Raw genomic sequence first — 22,372 nt, forward strand, 5'->3', positions numbered from 1 at the left:
TATATGAACTGTCCTGAGGAAGGAACATACATATTAGAAAGATAGCATCTTTTCTCAAAATGAGCTGCGCATCACTTCATCTCTTTATTGGTGAGTTTGAAGACTTTTAACATTAATAATATAAGTAAAAGCTTTTTAAACTCAAAAAATCTTATATGATTAAAATTGTTTACACTGTAAAAAAATAAATAGGATCAATTAGTCCTGACAGCATATGTTTTTAAGTCATTGTTACTTATTAAACTAAGTTAATCATATTCTAACTTAATTTCATACAGCCTAAAAATTTAAGCCAACCAGGATTTCTTTACAGTGTAGCTATTCAAGTGTATATTAAATATTTTTTGGGAGTAAATGACAGAATATGCAGCTGAGTTTTACAGATGTAATGACTTGTTGATTATAATAAATACTGTATGTTCTTCATGAGCTTTCCCTGGTAATATACAGGGGCCATACTTGTCCTGGCAGTTGGAAATGAGGCCACAACTATGATAAACAGCACAGAAAGCACTCCTCTAGTTTATGAGCCTAATAACACCACCACCACCAGCAATGAAACAATTTTGGACAACTCTACTGTAACTTCATCACCTACATCACCTACTGTCGTTCTATCAAACACAACAGAAGCCAACGACACGTCAGATGAAGGATCAGGTAGCTTTTCATTTAGCTTGATATCTTGCTATTGCACATCTGCCCACACCACTGATGCAACAATGCAGAGAGACTATTGGGAAATATAATGCAGTCTAAATGCTATGCTGCTTGTTACAGTGTAAATGAGAACCTTAACTGAATGTAGGTTATATATTTTATCTGTTGTACAGCAGATTTACCCACGACTTCATCAACCTCTGAAGAACCGCAGACCAATGGCACCACAGACAATCCTCCGAACAAAGTCCCACAAGCCAGCACAAATAAAATGATTCAAACAACGACCAGCATAACAACCAGCATAACAACTTGCACAACAACCAGTAAGAGAGAAAATACAAGCAACAATCACTAATTGCTCTTTTTAATGTAAAAATGATCAGAATGACTTATTTTTGTGCAAAATATGTATATATATGTGCGAATTACATTTTAAAGCTTAATTTCTTTCATACTGAGTCATTCTAACACAGGAAGGAAGTTTGTGGTCTAGCTATCGCACATTTAAATCTGTTAAAATATAAAATCATCAGCTACCCAGAACACAAAAAGAACATAAATAGTTTTCTGAAAAAAAATGCAAATTATTGCTTGACTTCTCTAACCAAAGTGGAGCACAAACTTGTCATTCACCTCAACATGTACTCATTTTCTTTGCGCATTACATTGCATATCTATGAGTGATACATTACTTTTTTTTCAAGCAACTAAAGCACCAGAGCCCAAAAAACATGGACCAAGTGAGTATTTTCCTATTTCTTTTCTCTCTCAGTGTTTATTCAAGTTCAGTTTTAGGTAGGGCTGCACAATATTGGAAAAATCTGACATTGCGATATTTTGTTTTCTGCAATATATTGCGTTTTACTTTCTTGTCAGGGTTTCTGCAGGTTTCACCAAGTCAAATGTAAGACTTTTTAAGACCTTTTTAAGACCATAAAAATGAAATTTCAGACAATTATAGGGCTAAACATAAAGGATTTTTTAATTGCCCAGCAGAAAAAGACATGACTTGCCCCATCAAAAAACTAATTCTAATTAGTCATTTCTTAGCCACATATTTTAAATAATGTGTCAAAACAAACAGACCCTAGTTGTATACATACAATGTTCAACATAACTTAAAAACTCTTTAAAAACTATGTTTGCACAATATTATAATTAATATAATATATAAATATTAGGTATGAATACAGTTTTGCTAAAAGTTTTATTGAGATGTATCGTTGGTGATTGGATGTGTATTGGATCGATTAGCTTTACATAAACGAATACAAAATTAAGATCTGTTTAAAATGATTCAAGACCTACAAAACAATATTTCAGTGAATTTAAGATTTTTTAAGGCCTAAAAGTTTGTTTTTGAAATGTAAGAGATTTTAAGACTTGTCTAGGGCCTCGCATATACCCTGTGTAATTTTTGGTCACACTTTATTTTAAGATTCAGTTCTCACTCTTAGCAAACCATTTTTAAACTCCTAATTTGCTCCTTATTTATAGTTATTAGCATAGTTCAGGTATTGGGTAGCATTAGGGATGTAGAATAAGATCATACAGAACATGTGCTTTATAAGTACTAATAAGCAGCCAATATCTCAATAGCAAGCATTGGTTCCTAACAAGTGTAAATAAATGCAACAAAGCAAAGCTAGAGGTGAAATAAACAGTGCACGCATTATGGTTTTGTATATGTAAATGTAAAAATTACACTGCAAAGTCAACTCAATATTGCATATCTTTGCGATGTGACGTTACGGATGCACAAATTGCGATATCGGTGCTGAAACAATATATTGTGCAGCCCTAGTTTTAGGTTTACTCGTTTCATTTTTACTTGACTACAAAATTTCAATTACTCTTGCTCTATTTTTTAATTTTTTAAACAGCTTACATAATTATTCTGGTCATTGCTGTTCTGTTCCTCACTGGGGTAGTAGTTTACTGTTGTCTTCAAAAGAACTCCAGGGTAAGAGAATTTATTATTTATTTCTGAAATAATTTTCTAACTATATATTTGAATGTGTGTTCTAAAAGAGATTATATTATGATGTTTGCATCAAATTTACAAAAATGCAAGTTACATATCTACACCCCCCCCCCTCCTTTTTATTTTAAATAACATCTAAAATTAAATGCTTAAATATGGGTGAAATAATGTGTCATAGTCATTCAGAATAAAAGATAAATTAATGTAAAATCAAAACAAACAATATAAAACAAAATATATAAAAGAAAACTTAATTTTATGACAATTAATTAAATAAATGCCTTGGCAAATTGGTAAAACCCATTGAAGAATAGTGGCAAAGTAAAAACAAATTAATTTTGGTTTTTTTTGGGTTGTGCTGTGTGTGAAATTATTGTTGTTTTGTTGTTGTATTACATTTATACTGTATTATATGTTGTATTATATGTTGTTTTATAGGTGACTTTATCAAAAAAAAGTACAAGCAAATAAACAGCAAAACAGGACATTGTTTTGATAATTGCAACCCATCGTTTTTGACCTATGTACAAACAATATGTTTTCAGAAGTATTCTGTGGACTTGCATCCTAAAAAGGAAGATGCTCAGATTCCACTTAGCACAGTAGATGCAGAAGTGTTTGACACCACTTCAGAAAAAGGTACCCCACATTCCCAAATTTGCATCACCAAAGTGATTTTCTATATACAGTGACCACTTGTCATATACTGTCTCCTACAGACTTGCAAACATTTGCTCCTGTTGAGCCAGTAAAGGACCCTGACATTGGAAAGGAAGCTGAAAAGCCTGAGGAAGGAAAAGGTACGAGACAGACAGGCATTTCTGTTGATCACTGTCTGGTAACCACTTCATCTTAAATGCGTATTGTGGTTTTAAAACATGCGTATTTTACTATGCTTTCGTAAGCTAACCAGTCATTTGTGTAAAGACCTTTTAAAGCAATTAAAGAGCATAAGAAGTATCTTATAAAACAACTTTGTGTTAAATACTAAGCAAAAGTTACTAGGGCACTTTAAAAATCTAAAATTAAAAAAATAGATTTGTGTGTCTTTAGCAATCCCATATTGTGTAACAGTACTAAAGGTTCAGAAACTATTTGTAAAGTAGCACATACATTTGTCCATAAATTCCCAAAGCCCCTCTGAACCACTGGCCAAAACAAAGGCTTTGTTGAACTAGTTGCAATAAAAGAGAGCTCCACTGGATGGACTCTAAGACAAGAGTTTGGAGCAGCCACACTTTCTTTTCATAACGAATCTTGCATTTTACAATGACAAAACGTGGATTGTTGATAACTAACCAAATGACAAAGTAAATACAAAGCATAAAATGTTTCAAAATAAATGTTTTAAATCCATAAATGTAGAATGTGCAGAATAAAGACCTAAGGTATATTTACTGCATAAATGACTCACGGAAAGTGAAAGCAATTCAAAAAGGTTCAGTTTTTTTCCATGTTTTTTTTTTTTTTAAAGAAAATGATTCTGTTTATCCAGGCGGCATTTATTAAATGTAATTTTTTTAAAAATTGTTAAATATTTATTACAATTTTTGAATAACTGCTTTCTTGTTGTATGTAGTCATTATTGCTTTTATTACTATTAACATTAATAATAATAATATAAATAATAATAATAATAATAATAATAATAATAATAATAATAAAAATAAAAATAAAAATAATAATAATAATAATAATATAATAATAATAATAATAATGTTTTTTTATACATTTTCCTGTCACAAATTCATCAAGTTGTCAAAATATGGATGGGCAGATGGATGTTGAACAAGAGGAAATATTAAAATCCTCCAGTTAAGAACAAACCTCTGTCTTGCGTGTGCTGCTTTTCTAGTGTCTGCCAGTAACCATTATCTGAACTGAGCTTGCGTGGACATGTTTCAATGACTACAGAATTTAGGAAATGACCACTTTTGACCAGAGGCAACTTGTCTTTGTGTCTGATCCCTACCATCTGGAAGAGTCATAACAGATATAAAGATGCCTTTGGCTGTGTTTTTCTTTATTGCTTAGAGATATGGGCTTAGCTTTTCATTTACCAGAGCTATTCTATTCATTTTCATAGATTTTAATTTAATTAGTTTTGCATTGCTATTGTGCATGTGTTTATAGGCATGTGCAGGATTTATAACATTTAAGTGAGAAGGTGACTGCAGTTCACTGGAAATAATGACAGCTTACTGGTTTCACCCTCTTTTGCAACAGGAAATTACATTATTTGCTAAAGTCTAGCAGTTTGAGGAAGCTATGTAGCTTCTTGAATAAAGACACTGAATTTTATTTTTCAAAAGAATGATTAATATAGATATTTCTACACACATTACTAACTTAAAAATACTTGAAGGTATTCAAATGAATCTAAACCACAACATTTATATGAATTACTGAGCCTTAATTGCATTTTCTTTTTTGTTGTCATACAGTCTAACATTTCATTTGACCACCTTTAGCTTTCGTTATGCATTCACTGTGGCATTCTTTCAACAAACTTCTGCAATGTTACAACATTTACTAGAGTTGCATGATTTATTTTTGCCAATCTTGTATTGATGATGGAAGAGTTGGACCAATGCACAAAGTCTTATCCAGAACATCCCAAAGATTCTCAATAGGGTTAATATCTGGAATCTGTGGTGGCCAGTCCATGCTTAAAATTATGTCTCATACCACAATTTGATCTTAGTCAGACTATTAAGTGATTGCCAATCGTGATCATTCAAGATTTTTTTCAACCACATTTCTTCATCAAAGATGAGGTTTCCCCAAAATCTATCCAGTTTTTAATAATGCGTTGGACAGTTCTTAACCCAATTTTAGCAGTTTCAGACATCTTCTTACAGTAGATGTTTAATTTACTTGATACATGAAAATAATTGGACCCTTCTGAAGCATATACTAATAATAATAATAATAATAATAATAATAATAATAAATCATTTTCTTTGTAAATGGTGCCTTTCTAGACACCCAAGGTCGCCTACAACAAGCATCAATGGCCATACCAGAAAAAAATAAAACAATTAATAAAACATTACCAAACAAGCATTTTAAATGCATGTAAGGGCTGCAGGTATAAACACACCATGAATATAAAATAACATGGTAAAAAACATGAAAAAAAAATAGTTAAAGGAAAGCCTGCTTAAAAAGATGGGTCTTTAGATGAGATTTAAAAGTGGGAAGACAATCACTGCTCCTTAGATTTAGGGGAAACGAGTTCCATAGCCCCTAAAAGCTAAAAGATCTGTCTCCCATTGTGCTGAATCGAGTGCGAGGTGGCACCAGAGAGAAAGAGTTGGCTGATCTAAGAGTGCGAGAAGGGGTATCAGGGGTATTTAAAATCAATTCGAAACTTTACTGGAAGCCAGCGAAGCTGATTGAGAAGTGGTGTGACGTGCTCATGAGATAAAGTCCTAGAGATGACACGAGCTGCATGGTTCTGAACCAGTTGGAATTTATGGGGAAGTTTAGAAGGAAGCCCAGAAAGTAGTGCATTACAGTAGTCAAGACGTGAAGTAACTAATGCAAGGATGAGAATTGCTGTGTTATTGGTTGTGAGAGAAGGGTGGAGATGAGTGATATTACGCAGGTGGAAATATGTAGTACGTGTAATATTTTTGATGTGAGCTTCAAATAACAGTGTGCTATCCAAGATGACACCCAAACTCTTTACCTGCACAGGTGGAAGAATTGTGCTATTATCAATGTCTATTGTGAAATTATCAGCTTTAATCAAAACACTTTTAGTCTCGATGAGAAGGTCTTCAGTTTTGTCGCTATTTCATTTTTAAAAAGTTAGCTGAAAGCCAGATTTTTATTTCAGCTAAACATCTGCTCAAACCTGAAGGAGGAAAAGAACTGGAAGGCTTAGTGGACAGGTAGAGTTGAGTGTCGCCATCAAAGCAGTGAAATTGTATGCTGTATTTTCTAAAAATGTGACCAAGGGGCAATAGATATATGATAAACAAGAGTGGACCCAGTAAGGAACCTTGTTCATATGTTGCTAATTTCAGGTTCACAATAAGATGCACAACTAGCAATCAGCTATCTTAAATATCCTTTTTCATGATTGGTTGCACCTATTTTGGGATTGTTAAGGTTCACTGGGTCACTCAAATCAATTTTGTGTTGTAATCAATCAGCATTAACTGACTACAGGTTTTTAAATCCACACAAAAGAAAATGCCCAAACTTTTGCACTGCCTATTTTTCAATTTCAATTTAATTTCACACTTCTCAATACTGCTACACTATGCATTTATGTCTGAAAAACATGACATTATCTAGCTTTTTCAAGAAACCGAATGGCATTTTATTGCGATTTTCTCTTATAAAGAAAGAGCTCATTATTATGCAGCCACAGAGGGGTGCCCAAATTTTCGCATAAGACTGTACCTTTAGTAATTATCCAATCAGAGGCTTTTATCAGGTAGCCTAGTTAAATCCAGGTAATAACTTGGGTAGTAAGGGGTGGCACTGTATATATCAAATTAAACAAGTATTGGGATTTTTGATTGCTTATTAAAGAGTAGAAAATACTTAATACTGCCCATATTATTATCAAATAACACTGTGTTCTGTATCATACCAACTAAAATGGCTTTTATTTCAGGTGCAGTGGTTTTGAAAGTACCTTGATCCATGAAACTTTCAAATGCCAACACCCTGAACTTGCATATGGACATAACAGTCAAATCTGCAATAAAATGAGCACAATATACTTTCTGAAAAAATTGCTATGTCGTTGTGTTCCAAAAAAATTCTGAAAACATGACATATCTAAAGCTCCACAGTAATATACAACTGAATGTCTCTGTAGATAAAAAAAGAGTAAATTGTTTGATTCTCCCACCCCTAATACACACTGACTGGCCACTTTATTAGGTACACCCTACTGGTACCAGGTTGGACCCATTTTTGCCTTCAGAACTGCCTTAAGCCTTCAGGTAGGCTGTGGCGTTGACATGATGCTGAATTGATAGTAATTGATAGTCCAAATTGTGCCAAAAAAATATCCCCCGCACCATAATACCACCACCAGCAGCCTGAACCGTTGATGCAAGGCAGCACGAATCCATGCTTTCATGTTGTTGACACCAAATTCTGACCCTATCATTCAAATGTTGCAGCAGAAATCAAGACTTATCAGACCAGGCAAAGTTTTTCTAATCTTCAATTGCAGTGAGCTTGTGTGAATTGTAGGAGGCAGGTTTTACTCATGGTAAACAGCAAAGACTCGGATAAATTGGATATCAGAAAGATATGCGCATGCACAGTGAGGAAGGTTTTCATTCTAAAATGTCGTTTAAAAATAAAAGTCTGAGAAAACCTTTTTTATTTCTTGGTCTACACAATTAAAATGTATATCCAGTTAAATATAATAGATTTTTTTGCGATCCATTACATCACATGATCTTGTGCATATGGATTAGGACCCTAACCTTGTAAAAATACAAGAGGACAAAGATAACAAAAAGAGCTAACAAACAGGAGTAGTAGTATAGTTTGCCTAAAGCAAGCACTTAGAATGGCTTAACTGCACGGCATTACTTCCTATACTCTCAGTTTCTCTTCATGCCCCCTGTAATTCAAAGATGGTTCTTTTCCCACCAAAATTTGCTGTCTGTTATAGACCAGCTCTGTAGGTTCTTATTTAGGAACTAATGGGTCTCTATCCATTTCCTGGCTTCAGCAGCCTTACTTACTGCAAACGCCTCCAGGTCTAACGACTGGAGAGAGTGACTAACAATGTGAGAGGGAAAGAAAATGACTTAAAGGAACAGAAAACAGAAGTGCGCATTGTAATGACATGGCTGCTAATAGTTTTACAACATCCCTTTATCTTTGTAAGTGCTGACTTTCCAGTCATAAGGCTATTTGTACCACCTGCTCATTCTAATTCTCCCACTGCTAATTTTCATGACTTACTGCAGTGCAAATGATAGGAACAAGAAATCCTCAGGTTTGAGACCACCGAGAGCCAGGTGTTTGGTGTACATTTGTGCTTTTAGACTAATTAGAATTGTTGTGAAGTAAGTAACCACTGTTGCAGTGCAATACTATTATACAGTGAAATCCTTTTTCATTGTTTGTTGAAAATTTCTTTTCACATTGCTATGAATATAAAAAAACATGAACTATCAAAAGTTTTAGCAGGTGAATTTTTTATTTATTTATTTATTATTATTATTGTTGTTGTTGAGAAGGGACAAAAACAGCATTTAATAAACAGTACATATCACATGAAATTCCACACTTTCAAATACAGTATGTGCACGCTTTGCATTCATTCTGCTTGCTTGACATTGTATTATACAAGTTGTTTTGAAATAAAAGTCATGTTGACCAGCATAATAATTTTACTCTTAATATGAACTGAACTTTATGCTTCTAGAACCCTACAATTTCCGCAATGCAGAAACGTGTGCCGAACAAATAATACAAATAAACATTTACTGTATAACGCAAAGTGTCTTGGAGCTTTGCACATTTTCAATAAATATAAACAAGCAGATCAGTACACCTAATGTGATGCTCATGTGATTTTCAGTGTCTGCCATCTCATTTTGATGACATGAACACAAACTTGATCTCCAGAGCTACTCTGACATGCGCCTCATGAGCTTTTTTGTTCATGATTTCGCCATTTCAAGTTAACACAGAAACTGGTCCTCATAACCAATCACTGAATGTAAATGTTAGGTTTAACTTAATGAAATAATATTTAATAGAGCCACAGCACAAGTAATTGTGGCTTTTGATTACTAAATTGTATTTCAAGTGGAAATAGTGGAATTTTAACAACAAAACAAAATCAAATAAATGAAATTATGGAAATATCATAAAAACACTATTAAAGAGCCCCTGGGTCTTTGAAAATGACCTTCTATGCAGTGTGTAACCAAGCACTCAGTAAATAAAAACATCCAGCTGAGGTTTAAATCTGAAAGTGCATGTGTTTAAAACTATTGCAGATTGTGGTGGATAGGATTAGGATGTGAAGATGAGTAATCACAGTGAGATGCCTACAGATAAGGCTGTGAGGAAAAAATGATTAAAGATAATTTTCACAACACAACCACATTATAGCCAACCTTGTGCTGTCTTCCTGTCATTTACTGATGAATGCGACAGTAACCTAACTTACCCTACCTAACACAGGATTCTCTATTTGTTATTAAAAGAAGCATCAGCATCAAAGTCTAGTATAGCTTAATGGGCCTTTGTCAGTACACAGTTTATATGAACCAGTCTTTTATTCCTCCACATCACAACCTGTAAGTGTGATTAAAATGATAAAATCCTTGTTCTCTGTTGAGTTTGCTTTGCATAGCTTGTACCGTATCTCTCCGGTTAACTAGTATATTGCATCTAAAATGTTAAATGTATACTTCTGAGCTTGCAATCCCATCTGTTGGGGTCTGTCGTTGCTAGGCCACTATCAGCTCTTCTTACACACCGGATGTAAAAAGCCCTGCTTTTGCTTTCATTTCAAACTGAAAAGACCAGAGCACACTTCCAACAAGCTTGCGCACCATAGTCAGTGTTCAAAATAGTTAAGTGTTGTCAATTAATACTGAATGTCGTAGTTATTACTAGGAGTTATGGTTAATAATAGAGCAATGTCCAAGTGTTTAACTGCATTACTTTAATAAGTACTGCATTCGGGCTCACACATATACCCTGTACCATGGCTGATTGTACTTTAACACTGTACTTTAACAATGTGCACATTTCGATTTTGTTTATCGATTCCTGACTTTTTCAGTCATTCTCGCATGGCGAATGGCAGTGAGCATTTTAGTGTTGTATCTATCTGCCAGGGTATGTGACAATTTCAAAACACTACTCATATCCCCAGTAGAAACTTTAAACTTGACCTTTTCATCTATGGGATGCGAGTGGCTTTAAATACTCATTATTACTCATCATAAGCTGTGATTTGATTGTTTCTCCCCCCAAAAATGGAATTGGAACCGAAAATCAATAAGAACAGGATTGAATAAGCAAAATCTAAATTGGAACTGGAATTGCTATTATAACAACAATACTCAACGATAATCACAACAGATTGGGTCATCAGACCAAGCACCGTCATGGAAAGAAAATGTTATTAATGTTATAAGACAATGAAAGTCAGACCCCCAAAACCACACTATGACCTTTTATAATGCATAATAGGGGACCTTTAAAACAGATTTAATAGTGCCTAGTGTGTTTTGTGTCATGTTAATAGAATAATTTTCCTTTTTTTTTTTTCTGTTTGCTGCATTTTATAAATAACTAAGAACCATTATTTAACCAACACTCAAACCAAATTCTTACAAAATTGTCCCAACAGAAATGCCTGATGTTAAACAAGAAAACCAACAGAATTTGTCCACTCCTGAGGCCACAGTAATTCCAAATGATAAAAAAGAGGAACTGACTGTAGTGGATCTGACTGATGCAGAACCTGCGATCTCCACCAAAACCTCAATGGAATCACTAGATGATACTCTTAATGAAAACAACAGCAACAACACCAGAACTGAAGGTTAGTAAGAAGACTAATAGTCAAGTTTTATGAATTTGGATATGTCCTGTAGACACAGGATCAAAAGAGAAACATTCACTCACTATATCCGTCAGCTTAGTCCAAGATTATCAGGGGTCTCTACAGTGAAATGAGCCTCCAATTACTCTGGTATATGTTGTAACACCCATACATTCTCTTATTCACCACACACTTATGCACTACAGCCAATTTGTTTTACTCAATTTACCAATACTGCATTTCTTGTCAGATTGTCCTACCTCCCACTCAAAAAGTAGGTAGCACATTTTGATGACGACCATCAGATTTTGCTACCAGTGTCAATTTTAATGTGTAGTTTGATATGAAGCTGTAATATCGCTTACCTAATCCCAAACTCCCATAATCTGATGTTTTTTTCCTAGTTTTTGCACCTAGTTGAGATTATTATGCAGACTGAGTTTGTTGAATACGCTAATATTTTAACACTCTATTTATCACTTCATTTGTTCCTTTCAGCCAATAACAATGGGATTGAATTCACTGAGATCTTTCTTGATGGTCTACTCTAAAATAAATCAGCTCCTTCCCAACATTTTACAATGGTAAGTGTGTTTCAAAAGGCCATGCAGATACTTACAGTGATGATTACTGATTACTTTGCTGGAAATGCTCAAGAAAATACTCTGAGAACATAACATTATTAGATTAGATTCAACTTCGTTGCCATAACACATGTACAAGTACAAGGCAACGAAATGCAGTTTAGGTCTAACAAGGAGTGCAATAGCAGCAAGTGCATGATATAGGTATAGGTTATAAAGTGCAATTATAGAAAAACTATGGGTAATATTTACAGATAGATGTACTATGGACATTATATACAGGTGGTGTTAACTATGATGAGAGATTAACAATACATGAATATATGTAAAGGTTGCTATTAATAATCAGAACTTTATGAACATAATTACAAATGTTTATTTACAATTCAAGATGAATTAGTGCAACAAAGTCCAATGAATATGTAACATTTTAAATGTGCCAATATTAAATAGTGCAGTGATTATGGGGAGTATAGGTTATGAGGAGAGTGTGGGCGTGTACAGTATGAGGGGGGAAAAAGAGTCAATGGGTACAGAGTTCAAAGGGGAGACAGTTCTGGGGAAAAAGTATATTATAAGTATATGTATGTAATGTAATGTGTACCATGAGATTTTGAGAGTTACAAAAATAAGGTATACATAGGTTGTTATAAAGTATAAATAACATATTCACACAGGTCAATGCAATCGGGTTGTACCTTTGAAACATGGCTTTCCATCTCTCACTGCTTCATAACCACTGAACTCAAACACAGGTGTCGCTTCAGGTCTCATGCCATCATACACTTCAGAGAGATACCGGTGCTCTAATTCTTTCTGTCAGGGTGTTTTCACACCTGTGCCCCAGCAGCTTTATTTCTGTTTGCAGCTCCCAGTGAAATTTGTTACTCTGTTAACAGCTGATGAGAGACCCTTATCAGCATTTCAGTTCAAGATGCCCCACGGTCTGGACAAATGGAATGCTCCATGGTGCTTACAGTATATGACTACTATAGTCATTCTAAACCTTTTATTGTCATTTCAGAAAAACATTCTCAGCAATAAAGTCACATACAAAATACACAGACATTCTGTTAATTTAACTATTTGATATACTAAAAATACTCAAAAACATGCAAAAAAAGAAGACTTAACTAGGAGCATTTTCTCGTTACAGTTTGTATAAATGAAGATTTCACATACAGTGGTAAATAAAATAAAAACTATAATGTAATTTTAATGTTTATTCTAGAAACAACTCGGAGAAAAAAAAGGCTATAAACTTTATTTGAAAGATCTTTTACAGTATAAATTATTCCAGTCACATTTGATTCTTTTTTAGCCTTCCAGAATGAAAATATGAATTTATTTTTAAAAAAATCCTAACTTATTAATATTAATATTAAGTAGTAAATATTAGGTAGTGTATAAATACACAAATCATAAAGCCAACAAGTAAAAAGACACATTTATTCTTCCAAAGACTACACGTCAAACTATAATTAACAGAAAACAAAAGGAAAAGCTCAGTTTTTTAAAAAATCAGCAACAGTGAAAAGTATCAAAGGTTGGAAACCGAGAGAGAAAACCTCTCATTCATTCCAGCTGGTTTAAAACTGATGGACAGGTTAGAGACATGAACTTGAAAGAGGTCATGTTCTCCCACCCCTATAGATAACAGCTAATGACCATGACTCCTCATAAAGCAGTATAATTAGCCAAAGCCCCAGGGACTATTATACAGGGTATTATTTTCCAATAAGAGGGTATGCTTTCATGTGCTCTCTGGTCATTGTCAGAGACTCCAGGTTTTGGCAGTTGATGGGTTCTCGTAAATGCTGTAGCCATACCTATTTACATTTTTTACTTTACGATGCCTTCATTTACACAAAGGAGAGTAACAAAAATGCGTAATCAGACAACAGAATTGTAGACAGCAGTTGGCCTCTCTATATACCCAAGTTCATAGACAGGACACATAAAAGTTAGTCATTACAAGCCTTAAATTGGTGGCCGACATTGTTTTGTCTGTTTTAAATGAGTCCAAAAGTCTAAGTCCAAAAATGTTTTAAGTGTATAGACTTCAGTGCCTACTCTCAAGCTAAAATGCAATGCAATGAAATTGAGCTGTATTGTATCAAACTGAACCATGAATTTTGCAAACTGTTAGACTACTAATGTAAACTGTACATTTATGCGACTTTTGTGCCATGTTTGTATCCACAGCAAACATTACTAAACCATAGTTATCTTGACCAGTCCAATCAAATAATACTTGTGTCAAAACAGTAAACCTGTGGGCCACAAGTTTGTTCCTGATTTTGCCTAAAGTATATTGGGGCTTTTATTTCATAATCTTTACATGTTTAATATTTAGGACTCGTCTCATGTTGCACAAAAAATATGCATCTCATTTGGGCAAGTCGATAATCTGAGTGAGCCACTGCTACCCTGGTCTTTATGTTGCCCTGCTACTGTTATTCACTACTTAAAAGTTTTCATTTGTTTACAGTAAATGGTAAATATCTCTCACTGACATTGATGGATTCCAGATTAAACAAGATAGAAAAAGTCAAATATGAAAATCTTCAATCTTACGTTTTAGGAGTGGTTCTTCAAAATGTGTCTAATAACAAAGAGCCTAAGTTTGTGCTGAATTCACAATAACAATCCAACACTCGCCCGGGCCTGAACAGTATTTGACACTGTGCTTTGGTGTGGAACTAATGTGTGTTTGCGCATGCACACATGCAGTTATTGACTACCAGTGTTTTGATGTGGTTATCGGCTCACCTGGCCAGGTGTAACTTGGGAGGAGTGGGAGTGGGAGAAACTCAGAGCTTTACCAGATGGTGCCTTTTGGTTTGAGTTAAAACCCACAATCTTTCATGTGAGCTTAGTAGTAAAGTTGCACATATTTTGTACATATAACTTTTACTCAGCAATGAACGGAAATATGCTCTTTCACCAATTGAGAAAGTGAGGTAACTGCGTTTAGTTGAAGAAACATTCTAAAACATTGGTAAAGTGTGCTTCCTTTGTTGGTGTTAACTGTTTTTAAAATTAATTTGTATCCATGGTTACATTTATACGTTGTGTTTCATTTACAAGATTAACAGAACGTGACTCATTGGAATATCAGTGTTTGCATGTACACAGGCATTGATGACTGTATTTAGTGGCAAAAGAAAAAGCCATATTTGGGCTGTCATTAAAAGACAGTGTTGCAAAGTGAGCATGGATGTGGCAACTCTTGAGAGTTCAGCTTCAACAGGTCTTCCTCTTTACAGCCAATAGTTGACCCAAAAACAAACCATTCTATCAGCATTTACTTACCCCTGTGTTGTTTTAAATTTCCTTTCTCTGTGGAACTCAAAGCTCAAACACCATGGCTTTTAAAAGATTATGTCAGCTGTTATAGCTATTGAATGAAGGACCCAAAAGAGAGAAAGAAAAGTTCAAGTTTTTTGAAGGAAATCCAAATTTCTCCAGTGGATTTCTCTCAAATTCATACCATTTGATGAATACAGGAACATTTAAATATATTTACTCTTAAATCAAATCATATATACAAACATGGTTTCCGCTACATTCATTCGTCCGTGGCAGGGCACCACACCAAAATTCATCCCGCCACAGCTACATTCCAACTTCTCATTCAAAATATTTGGTTGTTTTTTGTAAAATAGCGGGTTATAATTGCACCAAAAACGTATTAAAAGTTAAGTAAATTATAACTGCGCAAACTTCTGTAACAGTAGTGCTGTGCGTTCTTTGTTTAACTCTTTAAGGTGACATGCTGACTGACTGACTGACAGACAGGTGCGTGATGCGTGAGGCCAGCAAACACGGCGTAGCTTTCAGTTATGATGAACACAGTTTCCATAATTATATTTTATTTATAGATAAAGGTCTGTGGTTCTGCATACAATGACTTTATCTTGCTGGAGTTTATAGCCGTTTCACTTTACTTCAGGACGCATTAATGCCGCTCTGAAGGTCTGTTAGAGAGATTCATAAATATTCCTAGCAAATCTAATAAATGTTGGAGACATACCCATTACATAAATGTGCTAAATCACACTTCAGTAGCGTTTATTTGAGGGCGCGCAAGAAAATCTGCACTTGAGCAGCCTATATTCCAGGGCGTGCAAGAAGTTTTGTGCACGAGCAGAGGAAATCGGCGCTCGAGCACAGAGATTGACATGCTGGTAGGTTATAACATAAAGACTTAATACTGCGCTCACGACATTTGTCAATTAAATAACGCCACATGTAGTTGGTGGATCTGTGTAAAATGCCCAACAGAGTCTGCCGTTACAGCTGGAAAAAATCCTAATGGAAACACTGTACAAAGTCTAAAATATCCTTATTGGCACTAGTGCCAGATGTTAAATCATATGACACACAAGAAAGTTGGACATTTTAAAAATATTCTCACATCAGATGAAATGAAACTTTTAAGTTTGGAACAATATAATGCAATAATGACTGAATTTTCATTTTGGGTTATAGGTCTTCTGTAGACATGGTAGCACATGCCGCGAGTCACTAAGGCCCTGTTTACACTAATACGTTTTGGAATGAAAGTGATCTAAATGATCACACTGGTGTTTTATCTAGCGTTTTATCTGCACCGTATGCGCACGTCTGAGCTCCAGCCAGTCAGCGTCTCCCCAGGTTAGAGCTGCGCATGTCGGACATTTCATAAAGGATCTACCGCTGGATCTCATCTCACTATAGTTGTTAAACGAAATATGTATTTTTATATTGTATGAACTTATTGCACTATTGATCACCATTATTGATTATTAAAACTTATATTCAGCAAAAGAGACTTTCAAATTTGCCTTTGAAAATGAATGAAGGGAGTTATGTTATGGCCTTTTTGTTATAAATGCGCATACAGTGAAGATGACGGTCATATAAATATGTAGCTACATGATGCCTCAACATTTTTGGTGTCTGTTAACTTGTTAATATCAAAATGAAAATAGGCATTTCCTTATATCATGTTTTCATTTTATTGCTAAGATACTGAAACAACATACCCTGCAGGGTGATGCGAATGATGTTATTAAGTAGGATACACTGTTCCCTTTGAAGATTTACCCGACGTGTCCCTAAGAGATAGTTGTCCATGCAAAGTCTGAACTTACAAGGAAAGGATTCAAGACTGTACTTTCAGTGCTTAATATTGAGAAATATCTCCGTTTTCAGATGTCTCGGTTTTCCCCCATCCACACTGACACAAAGCAGCATTGTTTTAAAATGAAAATAGCCTCTTCGACATTTCCAAACCCTCAATTTTTAGGACTCAAAAACGCTGGGTAGTGTGGATGGAAGGCATAACCATAGCAAAAGTTTTTAAACTAAAATGTACTAGTATATATGGGACAGTCGAAGAAACATTAAAGGGTTGGCCATTCAAACTAATCACAGCAATAAAACTTGGGCCAGATCTACCGAACGCCATGAGATCACAATCCCCAACGGGAGAGAAGTTTGGGATGAAATAATCTAAAATGATAGATTTGTTGCAAACGATCATAGCAAATTATAAAAATACAAGATGCAGAAGGTGCCCATGTGCTAGCAGGAAAACAAGCGATAAATGGGCAAGAGTCGATAAATGGGCAAGAACGGCACAACTTTTAGAGCAATGTTGCCAGGCAACTTTGGGCAATGATGCCATCAATGGGTAAAGAGGTGAGACATAGCAACTAGTTCCAGATACAATTTTGTTGTATCCCAATCTCAATAGAAATGTAGCCAAGCAAAATCAATATGGAATAGGGCCTGATAACACTTTTATCAAAAATTTGCACCATGTAGTATATAGAGTGCATTCGGAAAGTATTCATAGCGCTTCACTTTTTCCACATTTTTTTGTTACAGCCATATTCCAAAATGGATTCAATTAATTTATTTCCTCAAAATTCTACACACAATACCCCATAATGACAATTTGAGAAAAGATTTGTTGAAATTGTTGCAAATTTATTAAAAAAAAAAAAAAACAAACAGAAAAATCACATGTACATAAGTATTCACAGCCTTTGCCGTGAAGCTCTAAATTGAGCTCAGGTACATTCTGTTTCCACTGATCATTCTTGAAATGTTTCAGCAGCTTAATTGGAGTTCACCAGTGGTAAATTCAGTTGATTGGACATGATTTGAAAAGGCATACACCTGTCTATAGGAGGTCCCAGGGTTGACAGTGCATGTCAAAGTACAAACTAAGCATGAAGACAAAGGAATTGTCTGTAGACCTCCGAGACAGGATTGTCCCGAGGCACAAGGCTGGGGAAGGTAACAGCAAAATGTATGCTGCTCAGAAAGTTGCAATGAACACAGTGGCCTCCATCATCCGTAAGTAGAAGGTGTTTGGAACCACCAGGACTCAGGGAGGTTTAGGCAGGTAGGTAATCAATAACCCAATGGTCACTCTGTCTGAGCTCCAGCATTTTTCTGTGGAGAGAGGAGAACCTTACAGAAAGACAACATCTGTGCAGCAATCCACCAATCAGGCCTGTATGGTAGAGTGGCCAGACGGAAGCCACTACCCCCCTGCAATTTGCCAGTCTGATGAGACTAAAAACTCTTTTGAATGAATGCCAGGCGTTACATTTGGAAAAAAACAGGCACCGCTCATCACCAGGCTAATATCATCCCCACAGTGAAGGATGGTGGTGACAGCATCATGCTTTGGGGATGTTTTTCAGCAGCAGAAACTGGAACACTAGTCAGGATAGAGGGAAAGATGAATGCAGCAATGTACAGAGACATCCTGAATGAAAACCTGCTTCAGAGTGCTCTTGTCTTGACCTCAGACTGGGGCGACAATTCATCTTCAAGCAGGACAATGACCCAAAGCACATCGTCAAAATATCAATAAAGTGGCTTCACAACAACTTTGTGAATGTCCTTGAGTGGCCCAGCCAGATCCCAGAACTAAATCCTATTGAACAACTCTGGAGAGATCTAAAAATGGCTGTACACCGTCGCTTACCATCCAACCTGATAGAGCTTGAGAGGTACTGCAAAGAGGAATGGGCTAAAAATTCCCAAAGACAGGTGTGCTAAGCTTGTGGCATAACATTCAAAAAGACTTGAGGCTGTAATTGCTGCCAAAGGTGCATCAACAAAGTATTGAGCAAAGGCTATGAATACTTATGCACATGTGATTTTTCAGGTTTTTTATTTTTCATAAACTTTTATTTAACAAAAAAATCTTCTTTCACATAGTCATTATAGGGTATTGTGTGTAGAATTTTGAGAAATAAATTAATTTAATCCATTTTGAAAAAAGGCTGTAACACAAAAAAAATTGTAAAAAGTAAAGCGCTATGCATACCTCCAGGATGCACTGTAATCCCCTTAGGACATGTTTTTTCATTAAGAGTTAAATAATGGTGTAAATCCCTGTAAAATGACTACCAAAAACTTTGCCAAATTGCACTCCTATGATTACATCGATAAATTATGTGTCTGAAAGGAAAATGCAACAACAAGGTCAGCCAAACAAACATCACTTTAACCATGTCTTTTCAGCTCTAATGCTTCCCTGTGTGTTTTCAGTAAATCCTGATAGATCCCACTGGTGTTAGCAAATCTGGACATTTGGGTTAAGATTGTTAGGAGGGAGTGCGCATTCATATATTTATAGCTATTTCATCCCTTCTCCAATTTCTAAAGCATCTCTGACTCCAGTTCTGTCGTGATTTTTTTATGTTGATACCACACCCAGGTCTATCCCATCACAGTGGCTGAGCAACTCTACATTTCACATGGGGAACATTCATCAATGTTCCTGTTGATCTCTCTGTAAATCCTCACACCTTCCTTGATTGCAGCTATTTTTGCAAAATAGGATAAAAGAAATGCAATAGGCCCCTGAGTCAGGCCAATGAATTCTCTTCTTGCACAGTTGGGAGGCAGAAAATTGAAGGTCATTCCAGCCCACCTGTTCATAAACCCTGCTTTTTTTATATAAAAAATATATATAATAACAATTTGTCTTGTTGTTTACTACTTTACAATTTAAATGATACCTACTCTACATAATAAACTGTAACAAAATTTAAACAAAAGAAAGATAACAGAAATTTTAAACTTAAAAACATGTCATATAGTTGTCGTACAGTGGCTCTCAGGCTCAAAGTTCATCTATATTTTGTCCTTCTCCAGCTGTTCTTTCACTTGAGCTTTTTTTATCCATCCTGTGCTACTCATCATACTTTTAATGATGGCTGCTTTCAGGCGGGATAAATTTGCTCGGGTGACTTTACAAGCAGTGAAGTCATTTAAGTGGGGTGATAATTAGTTCATGGCAAACATACATGATATCTCAAACTTCCTGCAAGTTTCTTGGAACTTTTGTCTATCCCTTTATGAGTTTTCTTTCATTCTTGGATTTTTGTTTATTTTTACAGTAAGGGGTTTTATTGCTATACTGCTAATTCTGTGACAACTAGAGTGCCCTGAAACTAAAAAACAACCTGTACTGCTATTTATATGTTAGTTTAACTAATGTGTATTTACAAAGCAAAGTCAATTTCCTTTCTGGGAAGTCTAGACTGTATTATGTGTTTGATCAAATTGGTGAAGACACAATGACTGTTTAAGGTTTACAAGGTAAGAACAATCTTTTCTAACAGCAACAGGGCTGCAATTCTTTAACACACTACATGCAATTAAACACCCACCAGCTGCTCTAAACAACAGACAAAACTTTGACCACCACTAAACCCTGGTCATGTTTGTCTAGACAAACAGAAGTGCACAAAAAGAAACATTTCACTGCATCTGAGTTCCATATGTGAAACCTAGTATTGCTACAGTAAAATATTAGGACTTCGTGACTGTCGTTGTAATTTCCATGACAATCAGCATACATATCTCTGTCTTTCTACAAACACTACCAGTCAAAAGTTTGAGGTCAGTTTTTTTTTTTTTTTTTTTCTTAAAGAAAATCACAGCAGCATTTATTAAATGTAAAAAAAGGTAAATATTTATTTCAATTTTAAATAACTGCTTTCTTATTGTATGTAGTTTCAAATGTAATTATTACTCCAGTCATTATTGCTTTAATTACTATTACATTATTCATTAATTCATTCATTTTCTTTTCAGCTTAGTCCCTTTATTAATCCGGGGTCGCCACAGCGGAATGAACCGCCAACTTATTCAGCATTTGTTTTATGCAGCGGATGCCTATCCAGCTGCAACCCATTACTGGGAAACACATACACACTTATTCACACACATACACTATGGACAATTTAGCCTACCCAATTCACCTATACTGCATGTCTTTGGACTGTGGGGGAAACCGGAGCACCCGGAGGAAACCCACGCTAACGCAAGGAGAACATGCACACAGAACTCCACACAGAAACACCAACTCGAACCAGCGACCTTCTTGCTGAGAGGCGACAGCACTACCTACTGCGCCACTGCGTCGCGCACTATTACATTAATAATAATATTAATAATAGTAATAATTAGGGATGTCTAGATCCGATCAAGTGGATGGAAATCTGGCCCAATCACGTGGTTTCAGTCTCGATTGGAATTGGACATTACCTCCTTATCAGGACTTGACTATATACAGTTGAAGTGAGAATTATTATCCCCCCTTTGAATTTTTTTTCTTTTTAAAATATTTGCGAAATAATCTTTAACAGAGCAAGGAAATTTTCAAAGTATGTCTGAAAATATTTTTTCTTTTAGAGAAAGTCTTATTTGTTTTATTTTTCGGCTAGAATAAGAGCAGTTTTTATTTTTTTTGAATCCCTTTTAAGGTGATGATTAAAATGATTAGCCCCTTTTTCTTTTTCGATAGTCTACAGAACAAACCATCATTATACAATAACTTGCCTAATCACCCTAACCTGCCTAGTTAACCTAATTAAAACTAGTTAAGCCTTTAAATGTCACCAAGCTGTATAGAAGTGTCTTGGAAAATATCTAGTCAAATATTATTTACGGTCATCATGGCAAAGATAAAATAAATCAGTTATTAGAAATGAGTTATTAAAACTATTATGTTTAGAAATGTGCTGAATTTTTTTTCTCTTCGTTAAACAGAAAATGGGGGACAAAAATAAACAGGGGGGCTAATAATTCAGGGGGGCTAAAAATTCTGACTTCAACTGTGTGTATATATTTCATTATTTTTTTTAACACATCTATTGTTATGCGGTGGCACAAAGTTAGACCTTTTCCTTGACTTGACATCACTTGTTGACATCGCTTTGTTCCAGAAATGCTATAGGTTAAATGCAGGCAAAGTAGAATACAACAGCAGCTTGAAGCAGAAAGCACAAAGTATGTCTGCGATCTGGAGGTATTATAGAGTTGATGACAACATCATTGTGAGATATATGTGTATATATGGATGTATAAATGTTAAATGCCTTTTTCTTTTCACCTCCTGCAGTGCCAAGTTTACATATCTCACAATGATGTTGTCATCAACTCTATAATACCTCCAATATATGTATATATATATATATATATATATATATATATATATATATATATATATATATATATATATATATATATATATATATATATATATATATATATATATATGTA

The 22,372-nt window shown here is 35.0% G+C and overlaps 1 protein-coding gene across 3 annotated transcripts in view; it reads left to right on the plus strand.

The window, feature by feature from the left end:
* Nucleotides 1-27: 27 nt before the first annotated feature.
* si:dkey-27h10.2 (mucin-2) overlaps nucleotides 28-22,372 on the plus strand; it is a 27,961-nt gene continuing 5,616 nt past the window's right edge. Inside the window, exons 1-9 of one of the 3 annotated variants that reach the window (XM_056473301.1) lie at nucleotides 28-90; nucleotides 451-660; nucleotides 837-986; nucleotides 1,368-1,403; nucleotides 2,547-2,626; nucleotides 3,193-3,286; nucleotides 3,367-3,447; nucleotides 11,010-11,204; nucleotides 11,703-11,788. In XM_056473301.1, coding sequence (XP_056329276.1) covers nucleotides 60-90; nucleotides 451-660; nucleotides 837-986; nucleotides 1,368-1,403; nucleotides 2,547-2,626; nucleotides 3,193-3,286; nucleotides 3,367-3,447; nucleotides 11,010-11,204; nucleotides 11,703-11,755 — 930 coding nt within the window. In that variant the 5' untranslated portion in view covers nucleotides 28-59 and the 3' untranslated portion in view covers nucleotides 11,756-11,788. Of the gene's footprint in view, nucleotides 91-450; nucleotides 661-833; nucleotides 987-1,367; nucleotides 1,404-2,546; nucleotides 2,627-3,192; nucleotides 3,287-3,366; nucleotides 3,448-11,009; nucleotides 11,205-11,702; nucleotides 11,789-22,372 lie in introns of all 3 variants that reach the window. The other 2 variants (XM_056473219.1, XM_056473385.1) reach the window with 2 other exon arrangements.

This window comes from Danio aesculapii, chromosome 1 (genome assembly GCF_903798145.1).
Source record: "Danio aesculapii chromosome 1, fDanAes4.1, whole genome shotgun sequence".
Lineage (NCBI taxonomy): Eukaryota > Metazoa > Chordata > Actinopteri > Cypriniformes > Danionidae > Danio > Danio aesculapii.